The sequence below is a fragment of the Labeo rohita genome, chromosome 15 (assembly GCF_022985175.1).
Source record: "Labeo rohita strain BAU-BD-2019 chromosome 15, IGBB_LRoh.1.0, whole genome shotgun sequence".
Lineage (NCBI taxonomy): Eukaryota > Metazoa > Chordata > Actinopteri > Cypriniformes > Cyprinidae > Labeo > Labeo rohita.
Window position 1 is genome coordinate 36,788,208 of NC_066883.1, and position 18,864 is coordinate 36,807,071.

The window sequence follows — 18,864 nt, forward strand, 5'->3', positions numbered from 1 at the left end:
TTATTTCACATTTTGTTTTGTTTTAGATTTTATTTTATTGTATTTTAAATGTTATTTTATTTTAGATTTTTTTATTTATTTTACATGTCATTTTATTTGATTTCATTTTTTCCCCCAATTTTTAATTGTAATTTTTTAATGTATTTTGATTGTACTAAGTTTTATTTTTTATTACGTTATTTTATTTCACATTTTGTTTTGTTTTAGATTCTATTTTATTGTATTATAAATGTTATTTTATTTTAGATTTAAATGTTAGTTATTTTAGATGTCATTTTATTTTTGTAATTCTGTTATTTTAATTGTATTCTGTTATAGATTTTCTTTTATTATATCTGTCTATTTAGCGTTTATTTGTTGTTATAATTCATGCTTTTATTTTGAAAATGCCGGACCGGACATCTTCTACGCCGTTGACTTCCGACACCGGAAAAGGGATTCGCATCAACATGAACAAACAGCTCCGCAGCTGTCACCGCAGCTCGACACTGACTCGTACATCGCAAAGAACTTGAATTGAATGGTTTAATTAATCGAGTGCTTCAGTCTGGTGTGTGTGTATCGTCTGCAGTGTGTGATGCAGCGCAGGTTTCCTGTCAGTCCGTCGCTCAGTGAGTGTTTCTGACAGAGATAACGGAGGTAACGGCTCACGGATGATGATCTGCAGCGGAGACAGTGATGCGCTCACAGCTCACACCTCAAGCAGGACTCGTTCGTGTCTGGATAATGTCTTATAGTGCGTCAAATAGTTTCTAACACTTGAGTTCATAGGGACAGAGCGAAACATGGACACTTTCCTGGACTTCGAGGAGTGCATCAGAGACTCTCCTGCCTTCAGGTATCAGTAACACCGCGGAGGATTCGTCAGATGTGCATAAAGCAGCACCTACTGTACTGCAGAAAATTATTTAATACTTAATACTATATTAATTTAAACCTAAAATGTTGATATGTAAATAAAAACAGCTCATGAAGATGTCATTTGTGAACTACCCATCATGCTTTGGGGTTGGACAGTGTATCTATGGTCTAGTACCAGTGCAGACAAATATGTGTGTGTGTGTTTGCAGGCAGTCTCTGGATAAATGCGAGAGTGATGTTGCAGAACTGGAGAGTCGTGTGGAGAAAGTAAGGGATTAAATTCATTTTTCTAGTGTTTCTTAGTGTGCCGAACAATTTTTGTTTCATATGTTTATGTTATTATATCATATCCTTACATTTTTAGATTTTACTATTTTTTACTTTATATTTTGGTATAGTCATGTTTTTATATTATATTTTAGTTTGTTTTTGTTTTATAGTATCTTGTATATTTTTCTATTGTATTTTATAATAGTCATGTTTTTTTATAATATATTTTACTTTCCTTTTTTGTTTTATATTTTATTATGTATTTTAATATATATTTGTTGTATGGTATTCCTTACTATGTATTTTTATATTTTAATATAGTCATATTTTATATTATATACTAGTTTACATTTTTGTATTTTGTTATAGTCATGGTTTATATAATATTTAAAATTTATAGTATTTTTTATTAGTATTTGTATATTATATTTTATTATACTTTACTGTGTATTTTTATTTATTATTTTTATATTATATTTTAGTTTGTTTTTGTTTTATAGTATCTTGTATATTTTTCTATTGTATTTTATAATAGTCATGTTTTTTTATAATATATTTTACTTTCCTTTTTTGTTTTATATTTTATTATGTATTTTAATATATATTTGTTGTATGGTATTCCTTACTATGTATTTTTATATTTTAATATAGTCATATTTTATATTATATACTAGTTACATTTTATTATACTTTACTGTGTATTTTTATTTATTATTTTTATATTATATTTTAGTTTGTTTTTGTTTTATAGTATCTTGTATATTTTTCTATTGTATTTTATAATAGTCATGTTTTTTTATAATATATTTTACTCTTCTTTTTTGTTTTATATTTTATTATGTATTTTAATATATATTTGTTGTATGGTATTCCTTACTATGTATTTTTATATTTTAATATAGTCATATTTTATATTATATACTAGTTTACATTTTTGTATTTTGTTATAGTCATGGTTTATATAATATTTAAAATTTATAGTATTTTTTATTAGTATTTGTATATTATATTTTATTATACTTTACTGTGTATTTTTATTTATTATTTTTATATTATATTTTAGTTTGTTTTTGTTTTAAAGTATCTTGTATATTTTTATATTGTATTTTATAATAGTCATGTTTTTTTATAATATATTTTACTTTCCTTTTTTGTTTTATATTTTATTTTGTATTTTAATATATATTTGTTGTATGGTATTCCTTACTATGTATTTTTATATTTTAATATAGTCCTATTTTATATTATATACTAGTTTACATTTTTGTATTTTGTTATAGTCATGGTTTATATAATATTTAAAATATATAGTATTTTTTATTAATATTTGTATATTATATTTTATTATCCTTTACTGTGTATTTTTTATTTATTATTTTTATATTATATTTTAGTTTGTTTTTGTTTTATAGTATCCTGTATATGTTTCTATTGTATTTTATAATAGTCATGTTTTTTTATAATATATTTTACTCTTTTTTGTTTTATATTTTATTATATTTTTTTAATATATATTTGTTGTATGGTATTCCTTGCTGTGTATTTTTATATTTTAATATAGTCATATTTTATATTATATACTAGTTTTTTATATTATATATTAGTTTATATTTGTATGTTTTTAGTATATTTGTATTTTATAGTATTTTTCAATTTCTATTTTTATGTTGAATTATTGTCATGTTTTATAGTATACTTTACTGTATATTTTTATATTTTATTAGAGTCATGGTTTATATTTTATTTTATTTTTAATTATGCTCATGTTGTATAGTGTACTTTACTGTGCATTTTTATATTTTATATTTGTATATTATATTTGTATAATATCTGTAGTATTTATTCATTTTTATTTCAGTTATTTTAGTACAATTTAAATTAGATGAAAAATAAATGTAAGGTTTTGTTTTTATGTATTTTTTTATTTTTATATTTTCTATTTTTATTGTGATTTTAGTTAATGTTTTGGTAATTTAGCTGAGGTTTTTATTAGTTTTTGTCTTTTTTAAATGTCTAGTTTTTGTTTTTTTAATATCTATGTAATTTTTATTCATTTTTATTACAGTTTTAGGTCAAGTTATTTTAGTACAATTTAAACTAGATGAAAAAAAAATTAAGGTTTATTTTTTATATATTTTTATTTTTATTTCAGTTAATGTTTTAACTCATGTTGTATAATGTATTTTACTGTGGATTTTTATATTTTATTATAATCATATTTTATAGTATATATTAGTTTATATTTATATATTATACTTTATTATAGGCACATATATGATATTTTATTTTCATCTGTGCAGGTGATGAAGCTGTGCGGTCAGATGGTGGAGGCAGGTCAGAACTACACCTCCTGCAATCAGCTTTTCCTATCCGGCCTGGCCGAGTTTACGGCATATCATAAGAGCGACGGTGTTATTCTGGTAAGCACCGATGTCTGATGGGTCGATGGGCTTTTTGACCAGACCTCTCAAGTTGACCTCTCATTGTTTGTGTGTCTGTAGAATTGCTTGCGTCAGTTCAACCAGGGGCTGCAGGAAATGATCCAGTTTCAGACGGTGAGTGTGTTCTAAATACATTTGTACTTGGCAATGTCAAAAAATGTATTTGTGCATTAAAAATGATGTTTTCTTGCAGATGCTGTTTGATCAGACTCAGAGAGCCATTACCCAGCAGCTCACAAACCTGCTTTCACAGTACGTCACATCACACACGCACATGCGTTCGCACACTTTCACTGCATTAAAGCATCGGTTTGTTCTGTGACAGGTTTATGCCGCAGATTCGCGACACTCGCCGTGAGTTTGTTCGGATCGGAGATGATCTCGATGCTGCTGTTGTGAAAAACGCTCAGGTCGGTCGACACAAACCTGCTGACGCCGAAAAAGCGACTCACCTGCTGCTCGCCACGCGCAAATGTTACCAGCACTTCGCCCTGGACTACTGCCTGCAGGTACTTCAAATTATATGATACATTTTATAGCACTTGGTTTTTCCCTAAAATCCACATGAGTGTTATTGTATTATCATTGAGAGACTATTATTATAGTTTGTATTAATATTTAGTTTTTTTATTTTAATTTTAGTTGACATTTTAGTATTTTAACTGTGTTTTTGTATTATTATTATTTTTTTAATTCATATTTTTATTTCAGTTTAAGGTAAGTTATTTTAGATAAAAAATAAATTTAAGGTTTTATTATTATTATTATTTTTTTTTTCATTTTTATATTTTTAATATTTATTTTAATTTTAGTTAATGTTTTAGTAATTTAGCTGAGGTTTTTGTCTTTTTTTAATGTTTTAATGCCATTTTTATTAGTTTTTGTCTTTGCTTTTTATTAAATATGTCTATATAGTTTTTACTCATTTTTATTAAAATTTTCGTTATTTTAATAAATCATCTTAAACTCAATGAAAATGAGAAATATTGTCTTGGCAGCTAGAAAAAATAAGTTTAAGGTTTAATGTTTTATAATAATAAAATAAATAATATACTATTTTATATATATATATATATATATATATATATATATATATTTCAATTTTTATTTTATTTTTTAATTTTTTAGTAATTTAGATGTGTTTTTTTGTTTATTATTATTACTATTTTTATTTTTAATATATCTGAATGGTTTTTATTTCAGTTTTAGTTTTAGGTACTTTAGTACATTAGGTTAATGTAAACAAAAATAATTAAAATAATTAATAATAATAAAAATATATATTTTTTGGCAGCTTAATAGGTTTAAGGTTTTTTAATATTTTATTTTATTTTATTTTATTTTATTTTATTTTATTTTATTTTATTTTATTTTATTTTATTTCAGTTAACTTTTATTTCATTTCCAGGAACAAAAATGCTTTTTATGGTTTTAGTTTTAGTCTTCTATAATAACCCTGGCTAGCATATAATCTTAGTCAAGCAAAACCATTTTAATGTAGTTTTACTAGATAATTTTCTGACCTGTACTGTAGAATGAAACAAGCTGTTGTAGTTGCTACTGTACCTTTAAGACTGGGAAAATTCGGGGCAGGTCACTAAATACTGAATGATATATAAATGTGGGTGGACTTATGATAATCAGCTCATGATTGTGATGTCATAATCATACTGTTTTTGCATAAAAATGTTCTGGGTGAGTCTGAGTTTTGAGTTCAGAATGTAACAGTATTGGCAGAAGAGTGAAGTAATGTTAGCTGCAGGAATGAAGCTGATTGGCTGCTTCATATTGTTTGGTTTGACTCAGATCCTGTTTGCTCTGGATTGACATAATGAACTCTGATTCCAAATATGGCACATGTTAAACATCACTCAAACACCACCTGATACCATCAGCTCTAAGTTTTGTTGAAAATGTTGTTGTTACGGTATAAATTCTGATAATCATACTACACAACAAAATAAACAATTAAAAAAAAAGTTTATGTCATTCTCTCTCTCTCTCTCTCTCTCTCTCTCTATATATATGTATATGTATATGTGTGTTTATATTATATATTTTTATTTTATCATTTAAAAAAAATTATTTATTTATTTTTAAATATTAATTATTATTATTTATTATTTAATTCTGTATTTTTTTTTCCTGAATGAAGGAAAAAGGAAAAAATAATTAATGAATGTATTTAATTAATTAATTTTTTTTTTATTTTTCCCTACATTTCTACTTTATTATTTTATTAATGAGAAATAAAATATTTAGCTTTATTTATTTGTTTATTTATTTAATTTAAAAAAATGTAGAGTAAAATAATGTATTTTTTTAATGTTTTTTTTTTTTTTTTTTTTGGCCATTTATCATTTTATTTGTTTATTTTATTATTTTATGAGGGAGAAACATTCCCCAGAAAATAAGTGAAATGTATTGTTTTTCTTTATTCTTTTCTTGCAGTTAAATAATTTCAAGGTCCAACAGAAGCTGGATATTCTGAATTCGGTGAGCTATTTATTTAAAAAAAAAATGGGTTTGTAAATACAATAACATCCTGTAGGTTGACTAAAATCTTCTTTTTTTTTTCCCCTCAGGTCTTCTCGTATTTTCACGCTCAGTACACGTTTTTCCACCAGGGATTCGATTTGCTGAGAGATCTAGAACCGACCATGAAGACGATGGCCTCGCAGGTCACATATAAACACTCAGCAGATATTCATATTTACTCACACACTCTATTTACACTCCACACACACATAAAATAAACCCTATACGTGCACGCACAGTGTTTTATTAATCATGTTTTATGGATGTTGTAGTTAAATATGAGTAATGTCTGTTTGCAGCTCTCTCAGCTGTCGTCTGACTGCACTGCTAAGAAGAAAGACCTGGAGAACACACACCTGCTCGTCCAGCAGAGGGTGAGACAATAACGATAAGCATGTTACAAACACATTTGCGGTTCAGCTGGAGTCTGTAGTTTCGAGGTCATTTATATGCTAAAAATACATATTTGCAGACTAAAATATTGATAACGTCATCATACTTCAATGAAATGATTTCTGGAATGAGAACGTCACTAAATTATAAACACCACATACTGCTTTTTCGCAATTATAAAAATCTAAAAATACTAAATACAAGATGCATTTGCTTGAGAAGCATATTAAGCCTTATTTTCTAAAAAATGTAATTGAAATTTAGTGAATTGGTGCTTAAAAGGAAAAAAAAATTGTCAATGAGGCAATAAAAATAAATGTAATTAATTAAAATAATATAATAAAATAAAAATATAATAAATATAATTAAAATAAATAATTCAGAGGGGAAACTAGATTATTTTTTTTTACCCCACTGACTGACATTTCATGTTGTTTTAAGCATAAACACACTGAATTTTGAAAATTGTTTCAGTAAACGTTGTAATATCTTAAGTAATTCAGCTTCTCAAGTGAATGTGTCTTTATTTAGTAATGCTTAAAATAATGAGGAAGAAAATCATTTTTTGTTGTATAATAATTATTATAACCATGGTTATTAATATTAAAAAAAAAAAAACTATTGAAGCTAATAAAATGCCAAAAACACACAACAAAATGACTAAAATTTAAATTAAAATATAAACGGAAAATATACAAATAAAAACGAATATGGACAAAATATGAACAAAAAATATAGTAGTATGTCAGTATTAATGGAGTAACACTATTTATAACTTTTTAAATGGGTATGTCAACATGGTATTATGATTATATTATCAGGTATAAGGAAATTTGTCTTTGTTAATGGTTGTTGTTTGTTAGGACGCATCTGGAGAAGCGGTTATTGTGTGTAATCCGTCTGATGGAGGAACGATTAAGGGCTACCTGTTCAAACGCTCACGCAAGAAGAACAAGACCTGGAAGAGGTGAGAATTTTTAATTTTATATATAAAAAAAAAATTATATATATATAATTGTGTTTGTATCATTTTGATTAGCTGTGTTTTTTTGTTTTTTTTTATTAATTTTTGTTTCAGTTTTAGTTGTAATTATTTTAGTACATGAAAAAGAAAAAAAAAACATTTCAGTGGCAATTAGCTTGAAATAAAATAAGCATATGATTTTTTTATTATTTTATTTAATTTCAGTTATTGTATTTTTTTTATTTCAAGTAACGAAGAGTTTATTTGCAAAAACATGCAATTTCTTTTTTGCAAAAAACATGCTTTTTATTATGTTATAATGTTTTATTGCGTTAACTGTAGTTTTTTTTTAATTATTTTTACTTAATTAAAATAACCCATCTGCAGTTCGATTGAGATTAATTGGAATGCACAATGAAAAAACATGATTTTTGAAAATTGTTAAAAATGGAGTTATCTGTTTTTGCAAATGAACTCTTCAAATGTTTTTATGGTTTTATAGTTTTTTAGTTAACTTTTATAACCCTGAAGAGACAGAGATCTGTTTACTTTATTGTATCAAAATCACATGCTGAAAAAAGGTTCATAATTACTTTATTACGTCTCTCAGGTGCTGGTTTTCCACTGAAAATAATCAGTTAATCTACTCAAAATCGCACAAGGTAAACCATCATCTATGTCAGTCTAGAACGGAGTCATAATATTAATGTTTTTCTCTCGTTTCACATAGTGTGTTTGTGTTTCAGGAGCAGCCGGTGGTTTTGTTCGATGATCTGCGTCTGTGTGCGGTCAAATCTCTGGATGTGATCGACCGCCGTTTCTGTTTTGAGCTGCTGTCGGTGCAGAAGTAAGATAATAAAACACTCACACAGATCAGTCCAGCACTGAAAACAACTGTAGGATTTACTTTAAAGCCATTTCCACTCAGAAATAGCTAGTAAATTCACAAATAATTACAAACAAACAGCAACACTGAATTACGTGTGAATTCTTGATGTAGAAACGCAGGAAGTATTTAGCATTTTCCAGTAATCTTTGTTTTATTTCTTATGAAAAACTGTGTCCTTCTGGATTAATACCTGCTTCAGACTCAGTATTAAAGGAGAAGTCCACTTCCAGAACAACAATTCACAAATAATTTACTCACCCCCTTGTCATCCAAGATGTTCATGTCTTTCTGTCTTCAGTCGTAAAGAAATTATGTTTTTTGAGGAAAACATTTCAGGATTTTTCTTCATGTAATGGATTTCATTGGTGCCCTGATTTTGAACTTCCAAAATGTAGTTTAAATGCAGCTTCAAAGGCTCTAAACGATCCCAGCCGAGGAAGAAGGGTCTTATCTAGCGAAATGATCGCTCATTTTTTTCGAAAAATAAAAATTTGTATACTTTTTAAGCACAAAAGCTTGTGAAGCACAGGTTCTGGGATGCGTGTTCACGTACTATTGAATCACACTGAAAGGTCATACAGACCCAGTGTTTACAAAGCGAACGCACAAAGACTAAGACAGTGCAAGTAAGTCAAACGCTGTTTACAAACAAAAAGGTACAACGATGTTGGACGATTCTGAAGTTGTAGGAGAAAATAAGATGGAGTTTTTCGCCATACTCTACCTTTTTGAGCCGGAGTACACAGACGATGAACTTAGACGTGATTCGTAGTAGTATTGGGAAGTTCGGATCATTTTACCGACTCTCACTACAAAGAGCCGAAATTCACTGACAAGCCGCGCAATATCGCGTACATTATCGCCTGCGATAATGAATGCGATATTGCGCGGCTTGTCAGTGAATTTCGGCTCTTTTGGCTCTTTGTAGTGAGTGCCGCTCCATAATGCACGTGATGGAAATTTACGACTAATCACGGAACCGGCATTACTGAAGAGATGCGCATCATAATCGCATGCGATTAATTGCACAGCCCTACTCGAAACAGGTGAACTAATTCCAGTACAGAACCTAATAGGATGCTGCGCATGCACGACTGAACGAATCACTCCCTGAGACGACTCGTTCTTAACGAGTCACATTAAAGATTCGATTAAAATGAGCGAATCATTTAAGAACATGCATCCCAGAACCTGTGCTGCACGAGCTTTTGTGCTTAAAAAGTATACAAATTTTTATTTTTCGAAAACAATGAGCGATCGTTTTGCTAGATAAGACCCTTCTTCCTCGGCTGGGATCGTTTAGAGCCTTTGAAGCTGCATTTAAACTACATTTTGGAAGTTCAAAATCAGGGCACCAGTGAAGTCCATTATATGAAGAAAAATCCTGAAATGTTTTCCTCAAAAAACATAATTTCTTTATGACTGAAGACAGAAAGACATGAACATCTTGGATGACAAGGGGGTGAGTAAATTATTTGTAAATTGTTGTTCTGGAAGTGGACTTCTCCTTAAATCATATTTTTTCTACTAATTGTGTCTGCTAAATCTGTCAGATGTATTTAAATATCTTAAAATGTGCTGAACTGATTGACACCTGGAAGCATTATTTGCATTTTACACAATGTTTATTATAAAATCGGTAGTTGCGGTCCAGTCTTCTAGTTGAAGGATGGCTGTTTATACAGACACAGATTTGTAAAGCGTGTGTGTGTTTGTGTGCGCAGGTGTTGTGTGTTACAGGCTGATTCGGAGGAGCTGAAGCTGGCGTGGATTAACGCTGTTCAGGGCTGTATAGACTTGGCATATCGAGATCAATTAACAGATCAAAACACTCAGGTACAGCACACACATTTGTACACTATACTTGAGTATTTTGATATACATACACTGCTGCTCAGACGTTTGGGATCAGTAGGTTTTGTGAAGATGTTTCTTATGCTCATCAAGGCTGCATTAATTTGATCAAAAATACAGAAAAAACAGTAATATTGTGAAATATTATTTCAGTTTAAAATAACTGTGTTGTATGTGAATTTATTTTAAAATGTAATTTATTTCTGTGATATAAAGTTGAATTTTCAGCATCATTACTCCAGTCTTCAGTGTCACATGATCCTTCAAAAATCATTCTAATATACAGATTTATTTATGATTTTTAACAATATAACAATATAAACTAACATCTAAAAGTTTGTGATTCAGTAGATTTTTGTTCTTTCTTTTTTTGAAAGAAATTAATACTTTTATTCACCAGTGATGTGTTAAATTAATACGAACAGATTTACGTTGTTAGAAAAGATTTATATTTTGAATAAATGCTGTTCTTTTTAACTCGTTACTCATCAATGAATCATGAAAAAAATATTTGGCAGCGCAGCTGTTTCCAACATTGATAATTCTAATAATAAATCAGCATATTAGAATGATTTCTGAAGGATCATGTGACACTTAGGACTGAAGTAACATCTGATGAAAATTCATCTTTGCATCACAGGAATAAATTATATTTTAAAGTATATTAAAATAAAAACCATTATTTTATGTTGTAATAACATTTTTGCAATATTACTCTTTTTCTCTGTATTTTTGATCGCCTAAATGCAGGCTTGATGAGCATAAGAGACTTCTTTAAAAACATTTCCTTTTTTTTTTTTTTTTTTGTTATAATTCAGTTTCACAAAAGGTGTTATTTACATGTCATTTGCATATTGTGTGTGTTTAGGTGAAGGAGAACTCCACCCCTGCGCCTGTTCCGGAGCCGCCCCCTCACCCCCCCTGCTCTGGGTGTGGCTCTCCGCGGCAACGGTAACCAGCGCTGCTGTGACTGCGGGGAGGCGGAGCCTCGCTGGGCCAGCGTTAACCTCGGCATCACCATGTGCATCGAGTGCTCTGGGATCCACAGGTGATGTCTGATCATCTGCTGTGTTTAAATGACACACTATACACTGTGTGCTTATTCTGTGCGCTCTATTATTTCTATTTCAACTGTCTGTGACAGTTGAGTGCATGAAGTGTCTAACATTTTTTTAGACTAATAGTCAAATCTGGACTTTTGAAGTGCACTTTTTCTTTTTGGAACACATTATCATATTTTTAAAACGGCAATTCTAAAAACGGCATAGAATAGTGCACAGGTTGAGACGACTTCGGACGTACATTGAATGTCCACAAAAGGTTAATAAAACCAAATTAAAACCATAAAAACATTTTTGTTGTTTAAAATAAAATAAACAATAAATGAAATAAAATATAAAATATTTTAACTTATTTTATTTCAGCTAGTTGCCAGGAAAACATTTCTCATTTTCGTTTTGTTTAACTTGATGTACTAAAATAACTAAAATAAAAATGAATAAAACCTGTATAAACGTATTTAATTAAAATATACAACTAAAAAAATTCAACTAAATTACTTAAAATTAAAATAAAAACAGGAATTATAAACTTATATTAAATAACTAAGAAAACTAATGAAAATATTAAAACTTTAAATTGTAAATGAAAATTTAAATAGAAAAAAATATAAATAATAAAATAAAATAAATAATAATAATAAACCTGATTCAAAATATTAATAAAACTATAATATCTCAGTGATACTGAGATATTATAGTTTTACTAATATTTAGTTTTATTAATATTTATTTTCCAATACCATATTTCTTTTACTGTTTTTAATTTTACGGTGTATTATTATTATTATTATTATTATACAAAATTAATATTTTTTTGTTGTGTATTAACAGTGCAGAAACTAGACTGTAACATTCACAACTTAGAAAAGTCTAAGCAACTAACTTTTACACTGGTAATTTGTGTTTATGAACCAGTAAACACAGATAATTTAAGTATAGTTTTATTGACTGTATTACACATGAACTCTATGATATTGAATGGTTTTATATGTGTAAATACAAGGTTTTTGGTTTGTGTTGACAGGAGTCTCGGCGTTCACCTGTCCAAAGTTCGATCGCTCACTCTTGATTCCTGGGAGCCGGAACAGTTAAAGGTTCGTCATTCAGTCCGAATGGCCTGATTTAATTTTCATACACATCATTTTAACTATTTGTTCCAAATACATTGCTTCAAAACTTAGTTACAGCACATAGTGTCAGTTTTAGGTCACTGGAGCGCACTCAATGTCAAATGGCAGGCAACAAAGCGTGTACAATTATAAAAATGAGAAATATTGCTCCATAACATTCATTTTAACTGTGGTCTCTGATGTTTTTTTTATTACTAGTCTCAGCTGTTTAATGCATCTGATTTTGAAATTATGTACTTCTGTTTTGCCATTGGTTGATCTGTGTCTTAAACTCCGCCTACACAGCTGCTTTGCGTTTTGGGTAATGAAGTCATTAATGGCATTTATGAGCGTAACCCAGCAGATGGACTGCAGAAGCCCAGCGCAGACAGTTCACGGTACGAAACAGGAAGTGTTTATTTAACACACGTTATATTTACAACACATGTTATATTAATTGCTTTGAATGCTTAAATGATAATTTTCATCGTCTCCATCAGGCAAGATAAAGAACAGTGGATCCGGTTTAAGTATGTGGAGAAAAGGTTTGTGACACGTGATCCTGATGGTCCTGATCCTGGTGAGTGCTTGTTTTGTTTATCTTTTATAAAAGTTCTTTTATATTCTTTTAAATATTAAACATCTCATATGTTTCCGATAATTATTTTATTATTAAAATAATAATTTTAATTTAGAATTATTACATTAATTTTTTGAAATTGATTTAATTATTGATTAAAATAATATTGTGAAATTAAAATAAAAATATAATTAAATATAATATAATTTTTAATTAAAATTATATAATTATTTTCATCGATTAAATTATTGTAGCATTAAAATGTTTTTTTTTAATTTAAAATTATTTTATGTTCTATCTATTTATTCTCTTTATTTATATATTATTATAAAATAGTATAAAAATAATAAATTAATAAAATAATCTTTATAATATTAAATATATTGTAATATTTTAACATTTGTTAATTGCAATTACATTTAATTAAATTATCTTTACCTAAAATGATATAATTATTTTAATTAATATTTTATCATTAAAATAATAAAAAAAAATAATTTATAATTATTTGTATTAATTAAAATATTTAATTATTAAAATAATACAAATTTTTACATTTTAAAATTATTTTAATTCGATCTATTTATTCTTCATGCTGGAGCCTATCCTGGTGCCTCTGGCTAATTCTTTTAATTAATTAAAATAATATAAAATTAATAAAATAATGTTTATAATATTAAATATATTGTAATATTTTAACATTTTTTAATTGCAATTACAATTAATTAAATTAGCAAAATTAATTTAAAATTATTTTAATTCCATCTATTTCTTTTCCATGCTGGAGCCTATCCTAGTGCCTCTGGCTAATTAATTTAATTATTAATTAAAATAATATAAAAATAATAAATTAATAAAGTAATGCTTATAATATTAAATATACTGTAATATTTTGACATTTGTAAATTGCAATTACATTTAATTAAATTAGCTTTCATTAAATGATATAATTATTTTAATTAATTAAAATGGTATCTTTAAAATAATACAAAAAATTACATTTAAAATTATTTTAATTCCATCTATTTATTTTCCATGCTGGAGCCTATCCTAGTCCCTCTGGCTAATTATTTTAATTATTTTTTTAAATAATATAAAAATAATAAATTAATAAAATAATGTTTGTAATATTAAATATATTGTAATATTTTAACATTTGTTAAGTGCAATTACATTTAATTAAATGACATTAAATTATACATTAAGTTATATACATTTAATTTTAATTATAAATATTTGAATTATTTTTTGTCGTAGAAACGGTAAAACTGCGGGCCGGTGAGAGGCTGTATGAGGCGTCGCTAAGCGGTGATCTTGTTGCCATGGCGACAACGCTGGCAGAGGGTGCGGAAGTAAACTGGAGTAATCCTGAGCGGGAGGGACGGACGGCTCTGATTGGTTCAGCCATCGGGGTGAGTGACAGCTGAAAGTCTGAGTAATGTTAAATGTGTGTATTCGCTATTTAATCAGTGTTATGTTTTTTCTCTGGCAGGGCTCTCTGTTGGCATGTGAGTTTTTGTTGCAGAACGGCGCTAATGTGAATCACAGGGATCAGCACGGACAGGGAGCTCTGCACGCTGCCGCCACCTACGGACACACGGGGTACTGTGACTATGAGAATGATTTTGTGCATTTGAGAGCTCAGATACATTTATTAAGCAAGTAAATGATGTTTGATGTTCTAAATGTGATGCTGTTCTGTGATTGGTCGGTTCAGGCAGGTGTGTCTGCTGCTCAAGAGAGGGGCCAATCAGTATGCAGCTGACGAAAAGGGAAACGATCCACTCAGTATCGCCATAGAAACCGCCCACGCTGACATTGTCACTTTGTGAGTGATCAGAGTGTGTGTTTGTGTGTGCTGTGTGTGTGTTAGAAATTATAATTATATAGTGTGTGTGTGTTTCAGGTTAAGAATGGCTCGAATGAATGAGGAAATGAGGGATTCAGAGGGATTCTTTGGATCTGTTGGTGAGTTGTTATTATTATTTTTGAATTCTACGAAATTTTGTTATATGATCTAAAATAACAACACAAAATAGCATTAATAAAACCAGCATTAATAAAAAAAACAGTAATTACATGGGTATGTATATGCCAAAAGCATAGTAATTATTAAATACTTTTATTAAAAATATTTAAATTAATTATATAAAATAATTAGTTTCACTGAAATGAGTTTACATTTAATTAATTTTATATTTGTAAATATTAAATATTGTAATTACAAATAATTCTAAATTAAAACATTTTTAATAATAAATGTTTTAATTAATAATTAAAATCAATCATTTATTTATATATGCATACATAAATGCATACAAATATAAGTACAAAAAATAAAAATAAAAACATTCTCTCACCAACATGAATTTAAAATAAAGATAAAAATGGAATAAAAAATATAGTAATTATATATGTTTTTATATGGCAAAAGCAGAGTGGTTTTGAAATTAATTTATTAAAAATGTCTTGATTAATTATGTTATAAATATAATTTTATATTTAATTAATTTTATCATGTCAGTATAGAATTATTGTAATCACAAATAACTAAATTAAAACATTATTTTAATTACAAATATTTTAGTTAATAGTCAAAATCAATAAGTTATTTATGTATGCAAACATAAATGCATACAAATATAAGTACAAATACAATAATATAATAATCTTATTAATAAAAAATAACACACAAAAATACAGAACCGTTACAACTTTCTCACACCAACATGAATTTAAAATAAAAAACAATAATGGAATAAAAAATAGTAATTACATATGTATTTATTTGACGAAAAATATATTCAAAATATCTCGATAAATTATACAATTTTTTTTTTTATATTAAAAAAATATTATATTTAAAATATTGTATATACAAATAATTCTAAATTAAAAAAGACATTATTTTAATTACAAATATTTTAGTTAATAGCTAAAATCAATCATTTATTTATATATGCATACATAAATGCATAAATATATATAAAATAATAATAATAATAATAATCATCATCATCATAATAATAATCATAATAAATAATAACACAAAATACAGAACCATTAAGAACCATTTATAACTTTAAAAATTTCAGTTAAAATAAGAATAATAATAATGGAATAAAAATTATTGTTTACATATATTTATATGGTGTCAGCATAATAATCATTATTAGTTAATTATAATAAAAATAGATAAATTAAATGTATAAAATGGTTCTATTATTTTTAATCAAATAATTTACATTTAATTAATACAATTTTAATTATTCAGAAATTTTAAATAAAACATTTTTTACACTTTGTTTATTACAAAATATTTAATCAATTTACATATACATACGCAATTACATACAAATATAAACAATTATAAATAACAAATAATAATAATAATAATCATCATCATAAAAAATGAACATAAATGTAGTTACATTTATCAGAACAGTATCTACTATTATTAAAAATAAAATGTATGTTTTCACATCAGGCATTTGTGTTCAGTCTTCATTACTTCCTCATAATCAAAAGTTCAGCAGAAACTCGCTCATAAACCACTATCAAACGTTTTGTTTATAGTGAAACTTTGTAACAACAACAAACACACATTCTCCGTGTCGCTTTTCCCAGGAGACGACGAAACATTCCAGGATATTTTCCGTGATTTCAGTAACATGGCGTCACACGACCCGGAGAAACTCTCTCGCCGTCAGTTCCTCCGCAGCTCTGAGAATGAGGAACGCGACGAAGAGGAGAAAAATTAAATGAAGGTCATCATAGGTCAAGGAAGGTCAGAGGTCAAGTGAGGTCAGAGGTCACGCTGCTACACTTTGGGACAAGGGAAAACGCAAAAGAGGGAAATTACAACGTTGCAACTATTAAAAGCTAAACATCTGCTCCGAATCTCTTAAAGAGAAGCTGGACGCAACGCTGAGCGTGTGAGAGCTAACGTGACTGACGCTCAGTATTAAAGCCTGTTTTAGTGTATGTGTGTGTGTGTGTGTGTGTGTGCGTGAGGCGATCCGGTCCAACTCATTTCATCCACACTGACTGCTCTCCTGTTGATTTTAGGCTGTGCTCTTGATTTTACTAAAGGCTTTTGACACGTTTTATATTGTGCTGCAGTAAAACACGGTTCTACACTGAACTCTGAAGGAATTTCACACTTGCAGTGAATATTTAGGATATTAAAGTCAACATGAAATCACAACTGACCCTTTACTTTCTTAATGCATGTTGCTGGTCTTACTGTGAACGATGCATCAGTGCATGTTATTATATACGCATTAATAACATGATCTCTAAAACGTCTTTCGTTTGCCTCACACCACTAATCCTTATTTTTCGCCACTTTTCACCAATTTTTAATAGTTTTTATCATGTTTTAATTACGTAATGTGTCTGATTAAGAAAGTAAAATGGATTGGGAATGCATTTTCGTGTTGACTTTAAATGCACACTGAATAAAAATAAATACATAAACAGTTACAGCAATTAATATCATGTGATACACAATATATTATCAACGTTGATGTCTTAAAAGTTTGTGTCTTATTCTAACTAATGAATTAAAAGCTATTTAACTATGAAATGAGTCTCATGTTGGTTTGTTTTTAAGAAAATGTAACTTTTTCTTTGCTGTCCAGTCATTTTCAGTTACATTTTTTTCCAAATTTCCATTATCTGACACAGTAGAATATATTAAATGAGGGAAGAAAATGTTCCACATTAAGAAAAGATTTATTAATAATAAAAATATTTTTCACATTTCTATTAAAAAAAAACAACAAAAAAAAAAAACAAGTCTGCATACGTTTTTACACCCATAATAAAAAGGATTTTAAAAACCTATTATATTTTCACTTTTCTATAAAATATTTTAACCAAAATAAAAACGTTAATCAAATAAACTAAAATCTCAAAAAGAGTCTCAAAAAGTTAACATTTAAGTTTAAGATTGTGTTACAGTTCTGTAAAAAGTAAATCAAAATATAATATAATAATAATATTATATATATGTAAATATATATGAGGCATGCATCAGTGCATGTTATATATAATATATATATAAAAAATATTTAAATAAAACTTGAAAGATATATAATTTAATTACATTATTAAGACAGCATAAAAAAATACATATATATAGTAATTAAAGTTTGTATATATATATATGTATATATATATATATATATATAACCTATTTAAAAACTTATTATATTTTTACTAAAAAATAAAAAACATGTTAATCAAAATCTCAAAAAGAATCTCAAAAATTTAACATTTAAGTTTAGGATTGTTTTACTGTTTTTATATATATATATATATATATACACTACCGTTCAAAAGTTTGGGGTCAGTAAGACTTGTAATAGTCTTTAAAGAAGTCTCTTATGCTCATCAAGGCTGCATTTATTTCATTAAAAATATAGAAAAAAAACAGTAATATTGCAAAATGTTTTTACAATATAAAATAATATTTTGTTATTTTAACATACTTTAAAATAGAATTTATTCCTGTGATGAGAAGCTGAATTTTTATCAGCTGTTACTCCAGTCTTAAGTGTCACATGATCCTTCAGAAATCATTCTAATATGCGGATTTATTATTAGAATGATCAATGTTGGATAATATCAACAGTTGTGCTGCCAAATATTTTTTGGAACCTGTGATTTTTTTTTTTTCAGGATTCTTTCATGAATAACAAGTTTAAAAAGTACAGTGTTTATTCAAAATATAAATATTTTATAACAATGTAAATTATTTATTATTAACTTTTAATAAACTTTTAATTATTAACTTAATACATCCTTGGTGAATAAAAGTATTAATTTCTTAAAAAAAACAAATAAAAACAATAAAACAATAAAAATGTACTGACCCCAAACTTTTGAACGGTAGTGTAT

The 18,864-nt window shown here is 27.3% G+C and overlaps 1 protein-coding gene across 1 annotated transcript; it reads left to right on the top strand.

Annotated features, from left to right (window-relative positions):
- The first annotated feature begins 395 nt into the window (after window positions 1–395).
- On the top strand, window positions 396–17,161 carry zgc:162872 (BAR_ACAPs and ArfGap_ACAP domain-containing protein). Its single transcript, XM_051129913.1, is given in 23 exon segments — window positions 396–838; window positions 1,071–1,128; window positions 3,432–3,551; window positions 3,633–3,686; window positions 3,766–3,824; window positions 3,898–4,081; window positions 6,024–6,068; window positions 6,158–6,253; window positions 6,410–6,484; window positions 7,367–7,470; window positions 8,078–8,129; window positions 8,214–8,314; window positions 10,081–10,192; window positions 11,079–11,125; window positions 11,127–11,258; window positions 12,296–12,365; window positions 12,687–12,778; window positions 12,881–12,960; window positions 14,218–14,372; window positions 14,453–14,562; window positions 14,678–14,788; window positions 14,867–14,928; window positions 16,588–17,161. Coding segments are annotated over 23 exon segments (2,106 nt in total). The 5' UTR covers window positions 396–785; the 3' UTR covers window positions 16,722–17,161.
- The last annotated feature ends 1,703 nt before the right edge of the window (window positions 17,162–18,864 follow it).